At 36.7% G+C, this 21,989-nt stretch overlaps 1 protein-coding gene across 1 annotated transcript in view; it reads left to right on the top strand.

Annotated features, from left to right (window-relative positions):
• The window catches only part of ano6 (anoctamin 6), a 24,376-nt gene extending 2,649 nt beyond the window's left edge, over positions 1–21,727 (top strand). The window contains exons 2-20 of the mRNA XM_015380456.1: positions 4,055–4,125; positions 6,714–6,842; positions 8,749–8,814; positions 8,892–9,179; positions 10,678–10,791; positions 10,878–10,993; positions 12,177–12,311; positions 12,628–12,730; positions 12,975–13,035; positions 13,183–13,328; positions 13,417–13,494; positions 17,168–17,399; positions 17,475–17,644; positions 18,070–18,167; positions 18,281–18,414; positions 18,501–18,706; positions 18,874–19,070; positions 20,177–20,282; positions 20,379–21,727. Coding sequence (XP_015235942.1) covers positions 4,055–4,125; positions 6,714–6,842; positions 8,749–8,814; positions 8,892–9,179; positions 10,678–10,791; positions 10,878–10,993; positions 12,177–12,311; positions 12,628–12,730; positions 12,975–13,035; positions 13,183–13,328; positions 13,417–13,494; positions 17,168–17,399; positions 17,475–17,644; positions 18,070–18,167; positions 18,281–18,414; positions 18,501–18,706; positions 18,874–19,070; positions 20,177–20,282; positions 20,379–20,606 — 2,678 coding nt within the window. The 3' untranslated portion in view covers positions 20,607–21,727. The remainder of the gene's footprint in view (positions 1–4,054; positions 4,126–6,713; positions 6,843–8,748; positions 8,815–8,891; positions 9,180–10,677; positions 10,792–10,877; positions 10,994–12,176; positions 12,312–12,627; positions 12,731–12,974; positions 13,036–13,182; positions 13,329–13,416; positions 13,495–17,167; positions 17,400–17,474; positions 17,645–18,069; positions 18,168–18,280; positions 18,415–18,500; positions 18,707–18,873; positions 19,071–20,176; positions 20,283–20,378) is intronic.
• Positions 21,728–21,989: the final 262 nt, after the last annotated feature.

The following is a 21,989-nucleotide window of genomic DNA, read 5'->3' as shown; positions in this document are numbered from 1 at the left end:
CATACGTCACGCACTCCGTTGCTCTTATTGGTTGTAGGTCTATCCAATTGAGTACAGAGGCCTTTTTTTTCCTGGTTCGTTCGAAACACGCCCCATAATCACAGCTCTATGGAGCAGTATCAGACTCATATTCTGACTAGTATTGAGTAGGACTACGTCAGGCTACCTTCCTTAGCACAGCTTGTCGGAACAGCAATGCTTTGTGGGATGTCATCTACTGGATCTGGCTGCATGATTCCAGAAAAAGGAGGAGATACATTGCAAGAGATCCCCCCCACCTGGCCAAAGCACTGTTTCCTCTTCACTCAGGAGAAGAATTCAGGAAGATTAAATCTAAAACAAATAGACGCAGGAACAATTTCTTTCCAAAACCTATGAATGCAATCACCCCCCTACAGGCAGACACTAAATATCCCTGCTAAAAACCAAATAAAACTTTCATAGTTTTAGCAAGCTGGACAATATAAATACTGCATGCCACAATCCATATAAGGATTAATCATGATTAATTGATCATTGAAATGATCTTTAACTAATTTAGTACTCGATTAATTACTGATTGGAGTTGGCATGCTTTGGTGGCTTAGTGGTTAGCACACACAACCCATGTAAGGAGGCCTTATTTTTTGAAGCGGCCTGATCAGGGTTCGAATCTGACCTGTGGTCTATGTCTCTCCCCCTCTCTCATATCCCCTTTCCTGTCAGCCTGCTGTCCAGCCCTTTAGCTCACAGAGCAACCCACTTAGAGCACCAATTATACCAAGATTGTCAAAAAATGTGTAAAACTTTTGCATTTAAGATAAAAAAAAAAAAAAAACTTTTTGGCTGCCATTATGTTCTATCCAGAACTCCTCAAGTGGAAAAGTTTTAGCTTCACCTGGTTTACCTTTGGAAATAATCCTCTTTAAGGAACCTTTGGCTATCCGATTATTAATTGAAAAAATAATAATAATAATAATAATAATGGTTTTATATTTTGTTGTCACTAAATATGATAAAAATACTTTTTATTTAAATGATACTATACCGAACACATCATGCAACATTATAATTATAGCATGATAATAAAAACAACACACGTAAAAGTTAAAATGAACACGCAAATACAGAGAATAAACATTTTTAAACAGAGAGGATTTTGAGTTTCTGTTTCAACAAAAAAAGGGTCTAAATATTGCAAAGGGATAAATTAAGAGAAATCTCTGGTGCTGAGGCTGGAAAGAGAAACAGTAAAGTAGAGGAGACAGATCTGAGGATGTGGGAGGGAGTAGAGATGTGAAGAAGATCAGAAAGGTGAGGGGGAGCCAGGTGGTGGGTAACCTTAAATGCATACAGTAGAATCTTCAATCATATTCCTGGTTTCTTAGGGAGCGAGTGGATCTGCTGGGGGGATTTGATGAAAGAGGGGGGTGTGTAGTAATAATGCAATTAGCTGAATTCAGGAAAACTTGGAGTTATTGGGGGATTTTTTTTTTTTTTAAGACTAAAGAGGAGAGTGATACAGTACTTAAGGCAGGGGGGAGACAAGGAACTGATGCAGTGTGCAGGAACATGCTTCTTCCTTTTTGCAGATATTAACAGTTACACTGATTTTTGATTGCTATGGACTCAAATACCCCTCAACATCTTAATACTACACAGATATGGACATCAGTTGGAATGATCAATGTCCTTTTTTATTTTATTTTCACATACCTGCAGCAGCCAATAAGTTATATATCTGTGTGCAGACAAATCCTATCAGGATATTTAGCTGTACAATTCAAACTTGATTACATTTGTTTTTCTGGCACCAAATATAAAGTCCTATTATTTTGTCTTAATTTTAAACTCTTCTACATTTTACATTCGCTTATTTCTTCTTCTATGGAGAAGCTTGAACTAATTTCATTTGTTGATTTTTTTCCCAATTTGCCATTTCCATATTTGCAAAATAGTTCGAGTTAGTCATGGTGACTGTCTCTCAAAATAGACGTGGGAATCTTGCCACAGATGTTTTAAAGGATTTAATTCTGTGATTGGAAAATTCTGACTCTGAATTTGTGTTGAACTCTTTTTTTCGGCTCACTTTAAAACCAGGAAGCTGTGTTTAGGGTGGTGTGCAGTCAGGATGTTTTGTAACACGTTTTCACATGTGTAAAACAAATCCACTTTTAAATGGTGCAAAAATGAACATTAAAACTCAGTTTCATTAGAGTTGGGAGTTTTCATGTGAGAATTCTTTCAGTTCTTCATCGCTCTTGTTGCCCACCATAACGTGCATCCCTTGTGTGTTCTGTGTATTATTATTAGTCATCAGTAATGTGATGCAAAGCGTGTCTGCTCTGAGCATAAACTGAAAACCTTGCTTTCATTAGACCATACTCATTAAATGTTAATGCATGTGTTGATCACATCTAGCTGAAAACCCAGACACTGTAGCTCAGCTGTATGACCCATGTACCTTAATGTAGCTGTTTCTCTCCCTCTCGCACCCCATTTACTGTCAGCCAACTGTACAAAAATAAAAGAGCCACTAGTGCTGTCAACACAGCAAAAAAAAAAAAAAAAAAAAAAGCCAAGACTTCCTTCAAAGATATCCTATTTCATTACGTTTTTCTTGGAAAATATGTAAGATGGCAGAGAATGGTTCTTGCCAAATGCTCAACAAGATTTTTGAGCTGATTGTAGTCATGGCGATGGCGCTGCAGCCTATTACAGCCGTTACATCAATCCCTAATGTCTAATTGCTGTTTCCTGTCAGTTTCTAAAACTGACAGATGACGCCTTCGTTAGCTTTTCTATTTTTACTGTGTAAACAGTAATCCTGCACTGGAAAAAGGTGAAATCAAAGTAAAATGCCAATTTCCTGTTAAGGTGGGTCCTCTTTGCATTGCGTGCGGATGAGCGTGGTGTTTACTCGACAGGAAGTGAAGTTTGCACTGTGGGTTTTTGCATCAAAGCAAAATGTAACAGGCGACTGCATCTGCTTCAAGTAGAAACTGAATCTTTTCAGATGAGTCTGGGTTAATGGTTTTTTGTAATTCCCTGGAAGGATTTTCACTCCAGCTCTCTCACATGTTGAGAATGATTGTGATATTTCAGACTCCTTGTCTAAACCAACATGTCACGGCATGAAAAACAAAGATGAAACCTGTTTTTCTTGAGGGGTTTTTGTGAAATCCATGTTAAAGCAATGTTCATTTTATCAGAGTTGAATTCTTTTTTGATGACTCACGATTCCACAGTTATGTCCCCTGCTTGTTTCTACGGCTGGTGCTGTAAAAACAACATCTGTCTTTAATTACTGTTCCACTTCACAGACCAAGAAAATATGACTCTCCATATTAGAAGCCTAGTTGTCTTCTTGTTCTCAGCAATTAGTCATAGTGTGAAGCTTTTTCCTCCTTTCCCCTTAGTCTTTGTCCCCAGCAAACAGTTCAGCAAGTGGGAAAATTCATTTTATAAGATTAAAAGGTATGAATGAGGGCAAACTTGAGGACAAAGAAAAGGGAACTATTTGCAGAACAGAAACACTCCCCTGCTCAGTCCCCTGACTAAACCACAAGCAGAACATAAATGCAAAGAAAGTGACGGAGCAGCTGCATCTAAATACAGTTTAAACAGAACAGGAAGCTTAAATATCGAGCACATCATTTAATATTTGGTCTTTTCTCTGACAAAATACTAACAATTCTGCTTCATTGTGTGGATCTGTAGCTTAATGATCTGAAAGCAAAGGGTCGAATCAACAGCAAATTTGATTTAATTGAAGTTTTTCACATTGTGTTTCTTTAGGGGACAGGGAGGATAGGAAATAGTGCTTTATAGGAGACTATTCAGACAGTTTATGTTAAAACACACTGTAAAGCATACCCCACTCAACTAATTAAAGCTACGATTTTCTATTATTTTTTAATTAAGTGACTTCTTCCTGTAGACTTTTAGCTAGCTGCTTATTCTTTATGCTCTATATATGTTGAGCATTACTTGTAAATATTCTAAATAATCTGATTCTGATAATTTGATCTTTATTTTCTTTATCTGTGTCTGTATTGTTCTCTCTCTCTCACAGTTTACCCCCAGGAGTTTTTACCCACCTATCAGTCAATCAAAGAAGGATCGGTTGTGAACAAAGTAAATCAGGTGAGTCAATGTAATTGAATATCAGTTAAATTTAATCACTGTACTCTGATTGGAAATATGTTTTCCTTTTTAGAGATTTCTTGTTCTTTTGTGTTTTTTTATTTTTTATTTTGAACGTTTCAGGTGGTAAAGTATTGTTGTTATTAGACGGGGATAATCCATGTAAATAAACATAACATTTTAATTAATGTTTTTTAATATTCAAGGGGAAAAAATGTAACTAATCTGGAACTAAATAAGTAGTGTTCTCGTTGAATGATGAATTGCCCGACCAGAAGCTGGAAATATGGTCAAAACTTATATCACAATACATTTCTTAATTTTAGTCGATGACGCCTGTACAGTAGAAGCCATTCAAAATTTCCATACTTTCCCTGATGGGCCCTTGGCTGGTCCCCTACAATTCCTTTTTTAAACATCAATATTTGTACTAAAATATTCCTTCTGTCATGATTTGTGGACATTAAGATCTAAAGAGTAGCGTTATATCCTGGTCAGACCCTGCAATTCAGTGAAAGGATGGAGTCAGAGTAAAATAATATGCAAGAGGGGTTCACTCCAGAGGCTGGAAGTTGGAGGGGATTTCACTGGGAGTTGGAGGGAAGTAGGCAGCCATTCAGCCGGCGTTTGACTGGGAAGGGCTATTTTGAACAGCTGCTACTGTACAAACCTCTGAGCGTTATTATCCCAAATTGATGAAACTTCTCCAATATAACATTTCAGAAATTATTGTAAAAATCATTAAAAAATTTAAGTTATATTAAAGTTATAATATATATTAAATTAAAGTAATGTTGGAGGAGTCTGGTAGAAAGAAGAAGGCTTATTTATGTAATGACTCAGAACAGAGGCAAGACAAACAGTGGGATAACTTAAAAAGCATTTAATATCGCAATGATGGATGGTTTGCTGATCTGCAGGAGCAGCGGCTAGGGCGTCCGAGGCAGGTAACTCTGGTGAGAGGAAACACAGATTAGTGACCACAAAAACCTGACAAAGGATGATCTGAATGCGTGAGTCATTAACCTGGTTTAGATCAGAGAACTTACAACATACACTGTTTTCAAAAAGCATCGAAAAAATTGGGTCATAACACATCAGTCATGTCAGCATTAATTGAATGTCTATCATTAACAAGCCATGCTGCCACTTGTGTCTCTGCTGTGTGTATGTATATACTGTATGTGTATGTGTATATATATTTACATGTACATAGTTTAAATATTTTATTCTATTTTATGAACCTCTGTAGTCCAGCGAACACTTATTCTGTATTTTTTAATCAGCTTTGAGGAGTTATAGCTGTTTTTATTTCTTTTTATATTTGTATTATTCATTGTAGCTGTTGTGTTTTATTTAGGTAGACAATTTTAAGATCTGTCCAGGGACAACAGATGAAAATACCATTTTGGCTAATTCTGGTGCATTTGCACCAGAAAATAAATACAAATAAATAAATAAATTAAAAAAATTAAATAAAAAAAAAGATTTCAGTCGCTCAGTTGCTCTGAGAATGAGGTTGATACCAGCTGGTCAGCTGCCAAGAATTAGCGATTACCACACTGAGTGTTTCAGAAGCTGTAGCCTTGAAGGACACAGAACTGACAGGAGATCAGATCCAAGCAGATGACGGAGGAGGGCAGGATAATCCTTAGGGTAAAGTCAAGATGCAGATCCAGGTTCAGTCCACAGTAGAATCCGACAGAATCCGAAGACAGCTAGGGCAAACAGATCAGGACTGTGGCAGGCAGGCTTAAGGATTTAAAGACAGAAACGGGTCAGCATCAGGCATCAGAGCACTATTGCTCTAGTCAGAGTCTCGACCTGTTGAGATGCAATGACATGACCTTAAACATGCAACAAAAAATGAAAACTGATGCAAGAGACACAAGACTACTGTAAAAGAAAAAAAAGCTGTCATGAAAAATAGCTCAAGCCAAAATTATCAATAGTAAAATACTAAAAACCACAGAAAGTTTCCTCGCCTTGAACACTTATTAAAGTCAGATATAAGTCTAGTGTGATTTTGACACAATAGCAGATGCAATAAAGAGAGCGCTGTAAATGCTGTGGTGAGTGGGAAAAGGTAGTTTTAAGATTTTTTTAAGCAAGAAAGTAACCTTTAGAACATCCAGGAAGTTAGTTAATCAGGTTTAAGATTAAATATTTAATTATTCTCTAGTTGTTCGAAGTCAGTACCTATTTTTACTGTAAAAAAATTATCGTTTGGGCTAAATTAGGGAAAAAAAGTGGGTTTTATTTTATAAAAAATTCACTTTTTCCTTTCAAACTTTTATAAGTCTCATCATATTCAGTTATTTAAGTAGCTCTACTGTAAAACAAGTCTCCTTGTGTGGACAGTGGGAAGGAGAGAGGGAGACAAAGGGCGGGTATCCTTTGGTTTGTTGACTCTTCCCCTTTTCCCGTCACGCCATCACAGATGAAATCAGCTCATCAGGGCAGCAGCTGCCTGCAGAATCTATTGTCCATTTTAACTCGCTGTCTCTAACATGTATGATGTTATGGAGGAAGATTCATACGAGTACCATGATGTAGAGTTACCTGATGGGCCATGTTTCTGCCCTCAGGTAGAGTACAACGGCAAACCGGACTCCTTATTCTTCAACGACGGAGTGAGGAGGATTGACTTCATCCTGGTGTATGAAGATGAGGATAGGAAGGACTTTAAGAAGAAGCACACCTTCCAGAGATATAAGGTAGAGTTCTCATTTTTCACACATGCATCGGGTACTATATTTGCTAAAAACTTCTTTTTTCATTACTTTATAAGCTGTAGATTATTATTTTTTCATATGTTATGATGACCATAGCATTTTTTTTATTCAGTTATATCTGTTCAGACAAAAAAATCTCTATAACTCTAGATTATCAAGCTGTTATTGTTGCATTTCTTTAAAAAAACATGAAAGACTTAGAGTAGGAGATGGATTCATCGTTCAGATGAATTGTGAGTCCTTTGTTTGCACGTGGAGATAAGTGTCTGCTTTAAATCCTCCCCTGACTGTATGTACATATGATTAACGAAGGCTTTAGAAGGTCAAGTTACTAACAAAAAAGACATTCTGCATTTAATCTTTGCTGATCCAACAAATTCAGACTCAGTTAAATGTTAAATTTTGTCATTTATTTTTAGTTAACTGTAATAAATTAGTGCATTCAGTTGTTTTGGAATTCAAACAAGCAAAAGATAAAAATAGTCCAAATTAGGCACACCCTGGCATGTTTGTAACCTTTGAGTCTTTCCCAACAGGCTTACAGTACAGCTTGTTTTGAAATATTGAACATCCTTAGAATGATTATAAAACACTGCAATAATTAGCTGATTAAAACCATGACATTTAGGCAGAATCCCTATCGGGACTTTGATTAACTGATGTGGTGTTTTTGGCTGTTTTAAGGAATGAGTGGTAACTGAAAACATGCCCTGAAACAGCCTGTTTAATACAGTTTGTTAAGGCACTGAGACTTTGCCTAAGAGGTGGCATGAATGCTTCCTTAACAGCATTATCCCCCGCGGCAATTCATCTGTCACAATGTTCAAAAGAAATTCCAGCGGCACTCCCTCTACTCGGTAGCTCCATTATGTTTCTGCTGTAACTCTGGTTCCTGGGGAGTAAATTAAGATGCTTTTAACTCATTTCTGGGATAAATGACATCAATATAAAGGTTTTTATTTAAAGATTAGATTATTTAGATGATTTATTTTGCATGTAGTTTTTTTTTTGTTTTTTTTTTGTTTTTTTTTTAGAAAAACAGGAAGAAGAGGGAATTAATTGCCTTTCCTGTTTTTCTTGGAAACAAAAGTATTTCTGGTTATAAATAAGGAAGTGACAACAATGGTGCTGGAGGTGACAGCAGAAATATTGTCAGGGACACATCCCACTGGACATATACCTACAATATCTCAATTGTTTTCAATGATCCTTGAAATATATGTAAAAATAACTTTCTAAACAGAAAACTTCAATTTAGTTTTATTAACTCTATACGTAAAAAACCTAAACTCATGTTTTTGTATAAACAAAGCATGAAATGCAAACTCACGCCACACTTTTAGTGTTTTTTTTTCTCTAGCTAACGGTTAGCTGAGGAGTAAATTTGGCTATTTATACCAGAGATGTCCTGATCTGATATTACTATCGTATATCTGTCTGATATATGCGAAAAAACTAATATCGGATTTTATTTTCATGGTAATAGAAGTTTCTGTAACTGATCAGTTAATTTTACATACAGTAGGTAAGTTGTTTTCATACCTTTTATTGTTGACTTTTGTTCCATATATTGGTTATATTACTTTATCAAGCCTGTTCTATCATTCCACAGTATAAAATAATTAATAAAAGCTAGTATGATACATCCTAATATCATACCGGGTTAAAATCTTATCGGTATCGGCAAATTCTCAATGCTGCAATATCGGTATTGTTTCGGAAAAGAAAAAGTTGTATCTGGACGCCCCCTAATCTGTGCACAGATGGTCGGCAGCCCGTGAAAAATAGGCGTTGAGCTGATGCCATAATGATAACAGAAAGCCAAGGGTTATTATTTAAGGTTTGTTTAAATAACAACCTAACTGAATAGTCATTTTCTTCCCCGCAGAGACGACGAGAGTACTTTGAGGCCAGCCTGATGAAGATGGGCCTGGAACTGGAAGCCACACCTTCTGTAAGTAAACCTCAAAAGCTTCTTTTTTTTACATCATGTCCCTCCTACTTGAAACTAGCTTTCATTGCATTCTGCAGGTCCATAATGACAACCTCATATTTGTGAAAGTTCATGTGCCCTGGGATGTGCAGTGCACATACGCCGAAGTCCTGCACATCAAGGTTCCCATCGAGCTCAACAAGATCTCCTCCAAACCGTCGGTTTGGACCATTTTCAACTGTTTCACCAAGTACTTCAAACCTGACGAGAATCTGATAAAAAAAGAAACGGATTACTTTACTGCACCCTTTGAGAAGGACCGTCAGGAATGCTTCCAAATTGTGAACCAGGATCAGTTCTTCACTCCATCCATGAGGAGTAGAATGGCAAGTTGTTGATTGTTAAACACCTTTGGATCTCCCTGCATTTTTAACTACTTGTATTGAGCTTTCGTGATATTTTTTAAAATTCTTCAAACCCATCAGACTATTTAGGTTTCTGCAGTTTATTTTCTGGGTGTAGGCATACAAGATAGGAAAACAAAAAAGACTTTTACACCATCTTACCAATGCAAAATGTAGCTTACATAGTTTAAACAGCTGGTTATTCCAGTGCCGGCTGCACTGATGAGGAATTTAATCCTGGATGCTTAGAACCTAAAAGAGGAACTGACAGCTCATAAACGTTTCACCACTTGGAGGCAGTCTTAGAACACTGAAATGTTATTTACAGTCAATTGATCTTTAGGTTTAAAGAAAGAAAAGAAAGATAAAAACAGGATTCAGACCTGGTGGCAGGAGTGACATACCTCAAACTGAAATGCTTTAGATCCCAATAGCCAGGCACTATTTTGTGTAGGACTCATCTAAAGAGACAAATCCAGTTGAAGCCAGATTCTACACTGGATAATAAGACATAATAATTGTTGCATTTTCTCTGTAGTATTTAAACAGTTTTCTGGTTTAGGTCAATTAGAATTAGCTAATTGCTTATATCTCCGCAAGACCTAGAAGCTACACCAATGTAGCATCTCTAGACCTCCTGCGTTACATTAACACACAGCCTGCTGTGTAGTTAGTGCATAGCTATAAACTATATATTGTATATGGTATATTGTATGTTTTATATTGTATAAAGCTATAGATTCTGTATTCTATATATATATAATTTTTCTGCACCATCATCACCAAGTCAAATTCCTTGTAAGTGCAAGCCTACCTAGCAGTAAACCTGATTCTGATTCTGATAAATGTCCCAAATAGCTTAGCTTTTTTTAATATTGCAGATAATTCCATTTGTTCCGTCTGTATTTAGTAAAACAACCACGCAACTTGAGGCTTCGCAGTTGAGGTGTAACTTTGCATGCCTCCAAATATTCCAGTGCTCTCCGTCAGTTAGCTGTATCTTGACGTTTAATGCTACTGTTGGAGCAACAACTTTTTCCCAATCTGAGTTGCCTTTCAAACCAGGAGATGCAAGTTTTGTTGAGTATAGGTTTACAAAGCCTAAACATAATGTAGGTTTCTCTAAATGTATATATATATATATATATATATATATATATATATATACACTTATCGAATTAAAGCAATTTTGTCGATCCAAATAGGAGTACTTCATCCGATTTAAGGTTACCTTTTGCCCTAACCTCTAAATAGCTGATTTCAGCTTCAATTACAAGACTTGATGTTACAAAAAAACCCACAAAGTCTCCTCTGTTTCCGAACATTCAGACATACTACCAAAATAGATCATCTATTAAAGGATTAGTAGTCTGACAGCAGAAACTTCTTTACTTAAAAACCATTATATCTATCTTGACCTTAATGTTGATGGTAGGATTTACCCAGAAAATAAATGTTAATCCTTTTTTTTCTATTTCAGGCATACTATATCCTGTGCAGAGCTCCCTATGAAGTCAGAGCAAACAATAAAAAGTTTGGCATCACCAAACTGCTGGATTCTGGAGTGTACAAAGCTGCCTATCCGCTACATGACGTATGTGTGTTTGTTAGTGTTCAGCCATACAATGGTTGGTTGTTGTAAAGTACATAATATGTGAAATGTTTTGTTTGCTGTTTTAGTGTAGGTTTAATGTCAGGTCCGAAGAAGAAAGCTGTCCTAATGAGAGGTTCCTGCTCTATAAGGAATGGGCTCATCCCAAGAACTTCTACAAGATGCAACCTCTGGACCTCATAAGGTTGGCAAACACTTTTAGAATCAGGTTTTATATGCTGTTATACGCTTACTAACTTCTTATGACATTTACTTTAAGAAGTGTTTCTTTTCACAAACAAATTATATAGTAGGAAAAAAGAAATTTCGAAAAAGAATACCAAAGGTCAGTTAAAGTTTCTGGAGACATACAACACTAATTTGATCCAGTTCAGTAAACAGGTCATTGGAATTCTATAATATTTAAAAATTTGGTACCGTATAGAGTATGAGAGATGTGGCCGCTGCTCACAAGAGAGTGTATGTTGCTTTTCTCATCGGTCATTTTAGCTAGTTTTAAAGGCGGTTACATCTTTTTCAGTGTGGTGTTTCTACTGGCTTGGGACATTTCTTATGAATAGCCAAAAACCAGGAGCAGCTGATTAACGGCTCCAAAGCTGAAATAATATTTCAACTGCATTTGTGCAATTATTAAGGGCTTATACATCTCTAAAGCAATACCTTCTCTCAGCAAATTAGATTCAATCTCAATCTGCTGTACTCAGAATATATGCCCCTTTTTTAGAAGCAATCAGGAGAACTTTGAGAGGATGCTTAGAGGAGGCTGATACAGCCCTCCGTGGTTGTGTTGAGGTAACCGACTGGGATGCACTGTGTCAGCCACATGGAGAAGAAATGAGTGCATTGACTAAAAGACCAAATAAACTACTGTTTAGATAAAACATTCCCAACAGAACAGTGAAATGCTTCTCCAATAGTATAACCCTGGATCACCACTGATCTGAAGATGCTGCTAAAAAAGAAAAGAAGAGCCTTTAGGAAAGGAAACGGGGAATTATTGAGGATTATACAGAAATAACTTTAGGTCAAGTTAAGAGAAAGAAAAGGAGCATAGAGAGAGAGGCTGGAAAACAAACTTCAGATTCCTTTAACCCAAATCTTCCCTCTTACAGCTCAACTGTTTCATCTTCCCCCTCTGCCACAGAACCTTCTGTTTATATGTTTTTATTCTTAACAAATAAGAAGATGGCGCTTCTCCCTCCCTATTTCTGTACCTTCAGAACGAGAACCAGAATTAAATTTCTCCAAATTTTTCCAACTGTTTTAGATTTTATTTGATTAGTAAAATGCTTGTCTAGCTGGTTATAAGGCAGAAAACTGTGTTTATCTCATTGCACTTATTCAAAGCGTATCATTTATTTTTATAGGAGGTATTACGGCGAGAAGATCGGGATTTATTATGCCTGGTTGGGTTTCTACACTATGATGCTGGCTATTGCTGCTGTGGTCGGACTGTGCTGTTTCATTTACGGATACCAGATTCAAGAAACAAGCACATGGAGGTATTTCAAATTAGTATAAGGATGATTTCTAGATTGTATACTTCTCACAATTGTATTTTAACCAAAAAAATCAGAAAAAAAGTAAAATAAAGTTTATGGCATTTAACAATAGTTAACAATTGAAGTATAACTGGGAATAGTTATTAAAATGCATGGGCAAGGAATTTGTATTGAAGGGATATAAGATTAAATTAGAGATAAAATATGCAGCAAAGGCCAGAGTATATCTTTAGAAGTTGATTTGTTTGGTTTTTTTTTGTCTGATGTGAACTTATTTCTTTTTCTAATGAAATCTTCTCTGTTTGAAATAATGCAGCAAAGAGGTGTGCAACCCCAACATAGGAGGAAAGCTTGTTATGTGTCCACAGTGTGACCTCTGCAACTACTGGATGTTAAACAGCACCTGCGACACTTCCAAGGTGAACTTCTTAACAATAAATCTATTTAACCGCCCTTTAACCCATGCAGGTCTGTTTGCATTTTACTGTGGTCTTCATTACTAAAAGGTCTACATGTGATTCATGACTAGTGCTTTTACTGACCTGCCCAGGCATACAATTAAATATGTTTATAAATGTAGCAATAATTAAAAAAAAGTATTGGTCACCCTTACGCCATTAGAGTAACAGTGTTTGAGTTTGGTTTTTGTATTTCTTTTTTCAGACACTTATTATATTTGATAACTTTGGAACCTTGGTGTTTGCTGTTTTCATGTCAGTATGGGGTAAGTTTAGATCAACACTTGCTTTAATTCTGCTAAATTGTTTTATCACCAATTTTCTGTCTATTAAAGGCAATCAACAACAAGCATCCGCTATATTTTGTAATTGTTCCATGTCTGCCCTCCTGACTGTTTTATTTTTCTCTACAGTGACTGTGTTCCTTGAGTTTTGGAAGCGGTACCAGGCAGAGCTGGAGTACGAATGGGACACAGTGGAGTTTCTGGAGCAGGAAGAACCGCCTCGCCCTGAATATGAGGCCAAGTGTATTTATGAGAGGACCAATCCTGTCACAGGGGTAGAGATAAATAAAAAAAGAAATCTGATTTTACTGTTATTAATAATAATTATGTTGTACCGTACTAACGTGTGTTTATGTGATGTAGGTGCAAGAAAAGGTGCCTTATACCTTCTGTGGACGATGTTTTCGATTGTCAATAGGAATTGGGACAGTCCTATTCTGGGTAATGTGATTAAATTTATTGTTACTTTATTTTTTACACTTTCATTTTAACATAGAATATAACAGAATAGAATAGAAATAAGTCTTTATTGTTCACCCATATGGAAAACTGTTTTTAGCTGAAAAAATGAAAACAAACTATAGAAAAAAAAAATAAAAAAATCGACAATAAAGTACATGAAGCTAGAGCAGTTCAGTTCAGATTAGGGGATGCTTTACTTTTTCATTTTAAGAGAGTGATGGCGTTTTTGACAAAGGCTCTTTTTAGGGAACCTCTGGTTAGGGGAACCTTGTAGCGCCTCGCAGACCTTTAGAAGCTCAAACTGAAAGGGTGAGACATGTCTGCTACAATTTTCTAAGCCTCCCTCCTTGTCCCATCATTGATGTTTCTCAGAGGCGTCTTGGGTTTCCCTTCAATCTTACCAGACATTTTCACAACTTTAACTTAGTCCATTTCTCAATTCAGAAGAAAGCGAGTACGGACTTGTGTCCTTGTCAAGTATGTTCTTGACAAGAACACAGGAAAGTACGGACTTGGGGAAAACGGGAGCATGTAGCATATAAATGGGTCAATTGGAACCGATTTCGCCTCCTGTTATTAATAATCTCTAGATAATGTTAAATTATTACTTTTTTCATTTTATTGGGGGAATAATAATAAACACAAATCAAATGAACATTTTGCCAAATAAAACAGAAAAAGAGTCAACGGTACTTTACACACGGCTATGCCGTCAGAGGGTTGCTGTAGACAGGCTAATGTTAGCCCTGGCTGCGGTTAGACTCGGAGGTCCGCTGTAAGCTGTGGTCCTCTCAACATTAGAACTTTTTTTTTTTATTCATGCTAAATCGGTCAATGGGCCATATGGTGACCGTGCCTGCACTAGCTTATCTTAATTGTCACCGCTGTCATTTAGCAACAGACGTAGGCGACAGCAGGCCACTGTGACAACAAAATCCCATGATCCTTTGCGAGAAGAGCTCTCCTCACAAAGCATTCTGGGATATATGTGCTCTTCTAGTGACCATGGATGATCACTACTTTTCAAGGTGCATTTTGGTAAAGTTCGTGTCAAATGCTTTTCCGTCTTTTGACGTTCGGACATCTAAAATGGGGGTGATCACTATATAGTGCCCTAAATAGTAATTAGGGTGGACATTCGGACACAATCTGAGTATGGGCATTTCTTAAAGATAAAATCTGTGTTAGTAGAGAAGCTGAGGTGACTGTTAAGGACTCTACAACAGATATTAAAAAGACTTTAGAGTTTATATGAGCTGGGTGTCAAAATATACTGGGCCTATTGTCAGTTCATGTTTTGTGTAAGCAACAAGCTCCTTTGTTAAAGGCACAAATTGATTTGTAGCTGCTATTAAGACCTTTCATGAGCTTTAAGACGGGTAGAGTAGGAGGCCTCACCAGAGGAAACAGTTTTCTGAAGCATCCTATCTAAAAACATGTCATCTGCCTATTTAATCCACATTATCTGTAGTGTTAACACAAAGAATTTAAACTAGTTTTACTTTTCTATTTAGGCACATTACAACAACAAAGATAATTTTATGCATTGAAGGCCATTTTGGACTTTTAGTTGCAAAACGTTTAAGCTCAGACAATGAAGAGCATCTGTGAGTTTCAGTTTATCCAGACCTGCTCTTGGTTTTTATTGGATCATTTAAAACATAAACAACCTATAGAAGAGCTTTAGATTTTACCATTAGTAAACTACTCTTTTTGCAGTTTATAATAGAATTTCCTCCAGTTTTGCCCATTTTAAATCATACCTTAAATAGCTGGTTAAGATTTTCAGGTCACAGTCATCCAGGTCACAGTCATTCCAAAAAAGTAAAAAAAAAAAAAAAAATCCACTGGAATTTCCAGGTTTGAAGACATTTCGCTTCTCATCCAGGAAGCTTTTTCAATTCAAAATGTATCGCTACCGTGATACCACGTGACCGCTTCGGTAAGTGGTTCGGGAAGCGCAAGAATTTTGACAGGCATTTAAACAGCCTCAGTGTTCAGTCAAGATGTGGGCGTTTGGAGGAGAGCTGCTGTCAGCTGGAAAAAGTTTGGATAGATTCTAAGAATAAATTGGTTTTGCCAACAAATCTAGTTGCTTAAAGCTAATTTGGTTTGAATAAACAATGTAATGATCAAAATTTAAGCAAACCATCAGACAAAGCCAGTGTTAACACGTCAGTGTTAAGTATTTTCTCCCAGATCAGACTATCTACATGAGTGGAGTCTTCTGTAAGGGACAGCCTCTCACGCTGGAGGTTGATGGTTCAAGACCCGTCTCTGTCTTTTGAAAGTTGCGATTAAACTTAATTATTTTGGCTGATGAGACTAATTTGCATTGTTTTGCCCGAGTAAAAATATAGATTGGGAAAATTAGATCGGTTTAGTCAAAAGATTGGTTGAACACAACTTCCAACCTGATTAAAACCAAAAAACATGGAAAAACTATCATGTTTGAATAAAAATGACTAACACCTTTCATTTTGTTCATCATTGCAGAATTTGCACAAACACTTTCACTGTCTGCTTGAGTTTATTTCACTAAAATGGCAGAAAAACTGTGCACCTTAAATGATTGTTCTAAGAAATTTTACACTTAAAAAAAACAACTTACAAAAGATTTTATTATACACACCAACCATTAACAATTTGAAGGGAACTTAAAAGGGGGAAAAAAAAAAAAAAATTGCAAAAAAAAAAAAAAAAAAATCAGATTTTATTACAAACTGTAGTTCTGCTGTCCACCAGTAGGTGGTGACATGTTCACTTGAATATTTTATATTTTATTGGATATTTTATTGTAATCCAAAGGGGGGCCCAGAAGAAAATCTTTGGGAACCACTGACTTGAAGCCTCATGAACTGTGGGGATCGTTAAAGCAATTTGGCCAAACGGTTCAATGCCTCATGAGGCTTCATCTCACCATCACTACCAATTTGTTCTGTCAAAATACAGAAGGATTTCAGTATATTAGGACTCAAAAAGCAGAAAAAGACACTTAGGTGTAAATAACCAAGATGTTTTATTCACATTTTACTATGAGCAGAATAAAAAAAACTTACTACAGAGAAAAAGCTGCCTCTGTCACGTCTTGGTTGACGTTTGGAGGACCCAAATGCAGAGGCAGACAGGCTGAGGTGAATACTTGTAGTTTTAATGAAAAAAATGGTTAACAAAGGCAGTCCAAAAATCCAACTAAAATGTAACAGACCAGAACCATGGAGACATCAAGGGAAAACACATAGAAGGAGCCAGGGAGACGATTGCAGCGATGACAGGACCACCAACAACAGAGGAACCAATAAAGAGTGAGAGCAGAGGGAGAGCATAAATAGCTGACAGAGAAAAAGGGAGGGCTAACGAGCTGACAAGGAGCAGGTGTGAGGAGACAACGAGGGAGCCAAGGGGAAAGGAACACACACACAAGAGGGCAACAGAGGACAACAGAAAAACATGAGAACTAACATAAATCTAGAAATTACAACAAAATAGGAATTAAACCAATAAAACTAGAAAGCAAGGAGCAAAGTAAAGCACATAACCAAAACAATGACAGCCTCCTCCTTTTTGTACCTTCTACTTTCATCTCTGTATGAATTAAACCAAAGTTGGTCCAAAGAAGAGAACATTAATCTGTTTGCTTTTTGTCCTTCAGATCATGTTGATCCTGGTTTCCATCGTGGCCATCATCGTCTACCGATTGGCTGTTTTCGTCTCCCTGTCAGTCAGTCTTAAAAACGCAGGTGACCTGAAGAATTTAGAGCCAATAAAGGAGTATGTAACGCCGCAGATGGCCACCTCTGTCACAGCTGGCATCCTCAGCTTCGTTGTGATCATGGTCCTCAATATCCTCTACGAGCGGGTCGCTATCTGGATCACAAACTTTGGTGAGTTCTTGGACTTTTCTCTTTATTTTCAATTGGTGGAACACATTTTAAATGTAACGTGTAATGTAATGGCAGAGCTTCCTCGGACAAGAACGGACTACGAGAACAGCTTGACGCTGAAGATGTTCCTCTTTCAGTTCGTCAACTATTACTCCTCGTGCTTCTACATTGCTTTCATAAAAGGGAAGATAGTCGGCTACCCAGGAGAACCTGTTAAGCTCCTGGGACGATTCCGGAATGAGGAGGTAATATTCATCATTTTCACTTCTGACCTTTCCAAAGAGAAAAAAAAAAAGAAGCAAATATTTCAAGCAGTTCACACTGAAATTAATTTCTTCGTCATCTTAACACAGTTGGCTGGTTAGTTTGTTCAATAGATATCAGAATAAGAGAGGCTCAATATGAACATACACCATAACTCCTAGATTTTTATTATTAAAAAAAATAAATGTAGTAACTGTTAGTCTATTTCCTTCCCTTTTTACCATTGGGCTCTACTTTGTGTAGCTCTGTCAGAAAAAAAATAGCAATTAATTCCAGAAGGTTTGTTTTAGTAAAGTGAGAAGATTTGAAACATTTAAATGTTCAACATATCAGGTTAAAGATGTTTCGATAGTTTTTTTTCTTCTCCAAGTTTGCCTCACTTTTTTTTGTCTTTTCCACCCTGCAGTGTGATCCTGGGGGTTGTCTGATTGAGCTGACCACGCAACTCGCCATCATCATGGGTGGGAAAGCAATCTGGAACAACATCCAAGAGGTCTTGCTACCGTAAGCTGCAGTTAAACCTTTTCTTAAGAATCTTAAAACAGTCAATACAATCTGTCTCCCTGTGTGTCTGTAAAAGAAACGCAGTAACGTTTTTCCTACTTCAACCTCCATAGGTGGGTTAAGAACCTAATCTCTCGCCATTTTACCCGTCCGACCTCAGAGAATGTGGACCCACCTCGCTGGGAGCAAGACTTTCAGCTTCAGCCCGTTTCAAAACTTGGTCTCTTTTACGAATATCTCGAAATGGGTAAGGAGCGTAAAGTGTTGGCTCGCTGTGGTGTGAACATGGAGCCCGCCCAGCCTGATCTAGGTAGTGTCTGTTGTTCCTTACAGTGATCCAGTTTGGCTTTGTCACCCTCTTCGTGGCATCTTTTCCTCTTGCTCCGGTTCTGGCTCTGTTGAACAATCTGTTTGAGATCCGCGTCGACGCTTGGAAAATGACGACTCAGTTTCGACGCAATGTGCCTGAGAAAGCCCAGGACATAGGAGCTTGGCAGCCCATTCTTCAAGGCGTCACCATATTGGCAGTAGCAACAAATGTAAGCTGGATTATGATTTCTTTTTGATGGTGTAATTTTTAAATTATTTTGCAGCATAAATACATTTATGTCTAATCAGATTAATTGCTTGAACAAAGAAGTATTTCAAATTTTACTCAGACTTCCTACTTTCATTGAACTCACCTGTTTCTCCGGTATCTCTACAGGCCATGATCATCGCTTTTACATCCGACATGATTCCCAGGCTGGTCTACTACTGGTCATTTTCACTGTATGAGGGTCATACTAACCACAGCATGCAGGGCTACATCAATAGCTCCCTTTCTTTTTTCAACACCAGCGATTTCGTTGATACTAAAATTAACGCTCAAGTGGATCGCAATCCCAACATCACCATTTGCAGGTACAAATCTGGGGTGGGGTGTGTTTCTACAGTGCTCCCCACAATCATTGAGTCATCTGGGAAAAAAAAAAATTTAAATAACAATTTTTTTAACCCCTAACAATCCCTGGAAAATATAAATGTGTTAGCTTATTTAAGTTAATCACAGTTAATTTGGTATTTCGTTAACGTGCTGTTTCGCTAGCATATACAGATGCAAACTTCAGCACCCTCCATAATGTTCTTAATCCATAATGTTTTTATATTATGTCGGCCCACCCTTAACAGTTATTCCAACTTTTGTTTTGGAAACTTTCGACAATTCTAGGAAGTGTGTTTATGGGAGTTTGAAAGTGTTGTTCCCGCAGACATTTGTGGGATCAGACACTAATGTTGGACAGGAAGGCCTGGCTTTGCGGTTTTTGACTTCAGTATCCCAATGGATCTGGACCTTTTCCTTTGTTGTGGGGCACAAGTTTGTTGGAAAAAGGAAAGAGGCCTTTTGAAAGATGTTTTTGCCCAAAATTAAATCGCTAAAAATGTCGTACCATGCACTATTAAAGGTTTTGTTTAACTCCTGAAAAACAACCCCATATGACAATCCCCTATATATCCAACATTTGTCTATTCATTGGCAACAACTGTTTTACTGACAATTAAGAAGACCGCCTATTTAGATAATATGCCTAAAAGAATGAAAAGAACATCCTCCACAATACCTTTAAGAAAATTATGAAGATTAATTACACACAAAGGAATGTTTTTTAAGGCTTAATTTTTGTTCATGATTTTTTTTTACTTATAATCCATTCCTATACAAAACCTAAGGGGTGAACAGAAGAGACAAAGAAATAAGACACCAACTTGGATCCTGAAAAATCTAGCAAAATATGCAAAAAACTGGTTTTAAAACTTGAGGAAATATATTTTATATATCATTTTATGTGTTTATTAAGTGATTTTCTTTAGCCAAAAAGGGGTTAAAATAATAAATGGAATAAATTAACTACATCATGAGCAATTCTGTCTTTCTTCAGTTCTGTAAAGACAGAATCAAATTCTTAACTGATGTCCAAAACCATCTGTTTCAGTCTCAATGGTCAATTGAAATGTTTTCCCTTCTCCAGGTATCGAGACTTCCGGTTTCCTCCTGGACACCCCAGACAATATGAGCACAACATGTCCTACTGGCATGTGATCGCTGCCAAAATGGCTTTTATAATTGTCGTAGAGGTAAGAAGGAAATCCTACTCCTTTATAAAGAATATATTTAGCTCTTAAGTGGAATATCATGGGTAACAGTACTTACTCTCTATGTCCTCTTTGTAGCACATTGTTTACCTCACCAAGTTCATCCTCTCCTACGTGATTCCAGACGTCCCGTACACCATCAAAGAACGGATCAAAAGAGAGAAATACTTGACTCAAGTGATCCTTCACGAGACCAACCTAAAGCTGGTGACTAAGCGTTTGAAACCAATTTCAGAAGGGATTTCAAGTCACTTAGATATAAGTAATAAGAAAGAACTGGAACTGTCAGAATATGGACAGATGTAAGCTACAGAGAACACTTTGGTTTATACAACACATCAGTTTTTTTTGTTTTGTTTTGTTTTGTTTATTTGCTCCCCCCCCCCAAGATCTTGTTAAACATTCCTGTGAAAACACTTATGATCTGAAACTCTTTCATATGGAAAAATATTTGTTTTTAAAGGCTAAAACAAGATCAACTTTTACCTCCACCTCTAACCACTAGGTTTGGTTTCTTTTGAGTTTGTGTGCCACTATATAATTATAATGCTCCAAACTGCTGGTAAAGATGTGTGACAAATAAGCTTTATAAGTTGTTTTTTTTCTTAAAAAGATGGTTTTACACTATCCTGTGCCTTCAACTGACTGTTAGTTTGTTTTTGCTGTATCAAATAATAATGTTACATTTGGAGCTTTGAAAAAACAAGCTTTTGCCAAACCCTGTCATAAAATATCAGTATTGCCTTGGAAAAAAAATGCAAAGGTTGTTTCGTTTCTTGTCATATTTTATACTTGATAAGTATAGGGTTGTGCACCACAAACTTGTGAACAACCAAGTGTTAAGGTGGTATTTTTTAAGTTGTTTTACCGTAATGGATATCATAACTGATTTCTGGGGATTATATGTGTGTAAATGTACACACATTTTTTAATTGACATGTCAGTTGTTTGTAGACTATTGTATGTTTATGTGAATTTAACCCAACTCTCTGTCTGTTGACATATTTTTATATACTGCACACTTTCTACAAGCAAAAACTGTCTTGCTAACCACTAACTGCCTTTCAGATTATTCTTTGGATAATGCACTCAATTTATTTTTTTATAAATCTTTAAAAACCAAAGTTGTGTTATTACTGGTGTTAATCAATGGTACTAGAACCATCATGTATGCAAACAGTATCATTCCTCTCTTAGTTGTTATCAAATTATTTCTTTAAATAAACAAACCACATGATCAATTCTCTGAGGTTCTTTTTTGCTGCTCTACCTGTGTCTCTTGGATACAAGAAAAGATCCTTCTAGTGCCTTTGTCAACTGCAAGCATTTGCGTACAAAGTGAATACTGATTTTTTTGTTCTGTTTCTGTGTTGCTTTAATCCTACGAAAAACATTATATATAGACACAGGAATATAATATGGCACTATCAGAATGCTGCCACATCAGTAATGTTGATAATGACATCTGGGCAATATCTGTGTGTCAATTTCTTAAATAAAAAATACCTTCAGCCTATAGTCAAGTATTTTTTCCATAGCTTTTATCAAATATATGTATTTATTTTTTTTTATTTAAAAAAATTTAAACCTATGACTTACAAAGGAAGAATTTAAGGGCCCTTGGGGGGGGGGTTTCAAAAGAAGAAGAAAAGATATGTCTCGCTATATATATTTTAGATAAAAAGAAAA

Source organism: Cyprinodon variegatus, unplaced genomic scaffold (assembly GCF_000732505.1).
Source record: "Cyprinodon variegatus isolate N-32 unplaced genomic scaffold, C_variegatus-1.0 Scaffold214, whole genome shotgun sequence".
Lineage (NCBI taxonomy): Eukaryota > Metazoa > Chordata > Actinopteri > Cyprinodontiformes > Cyprinodontidae > Cyprinodon > Cyprinodon variegatus.
The sequence above is the reverse complement of the archived record's forward strand: the minus strand, read 5'-3'. Positions and strand labels throughout refer to the sequence as shown.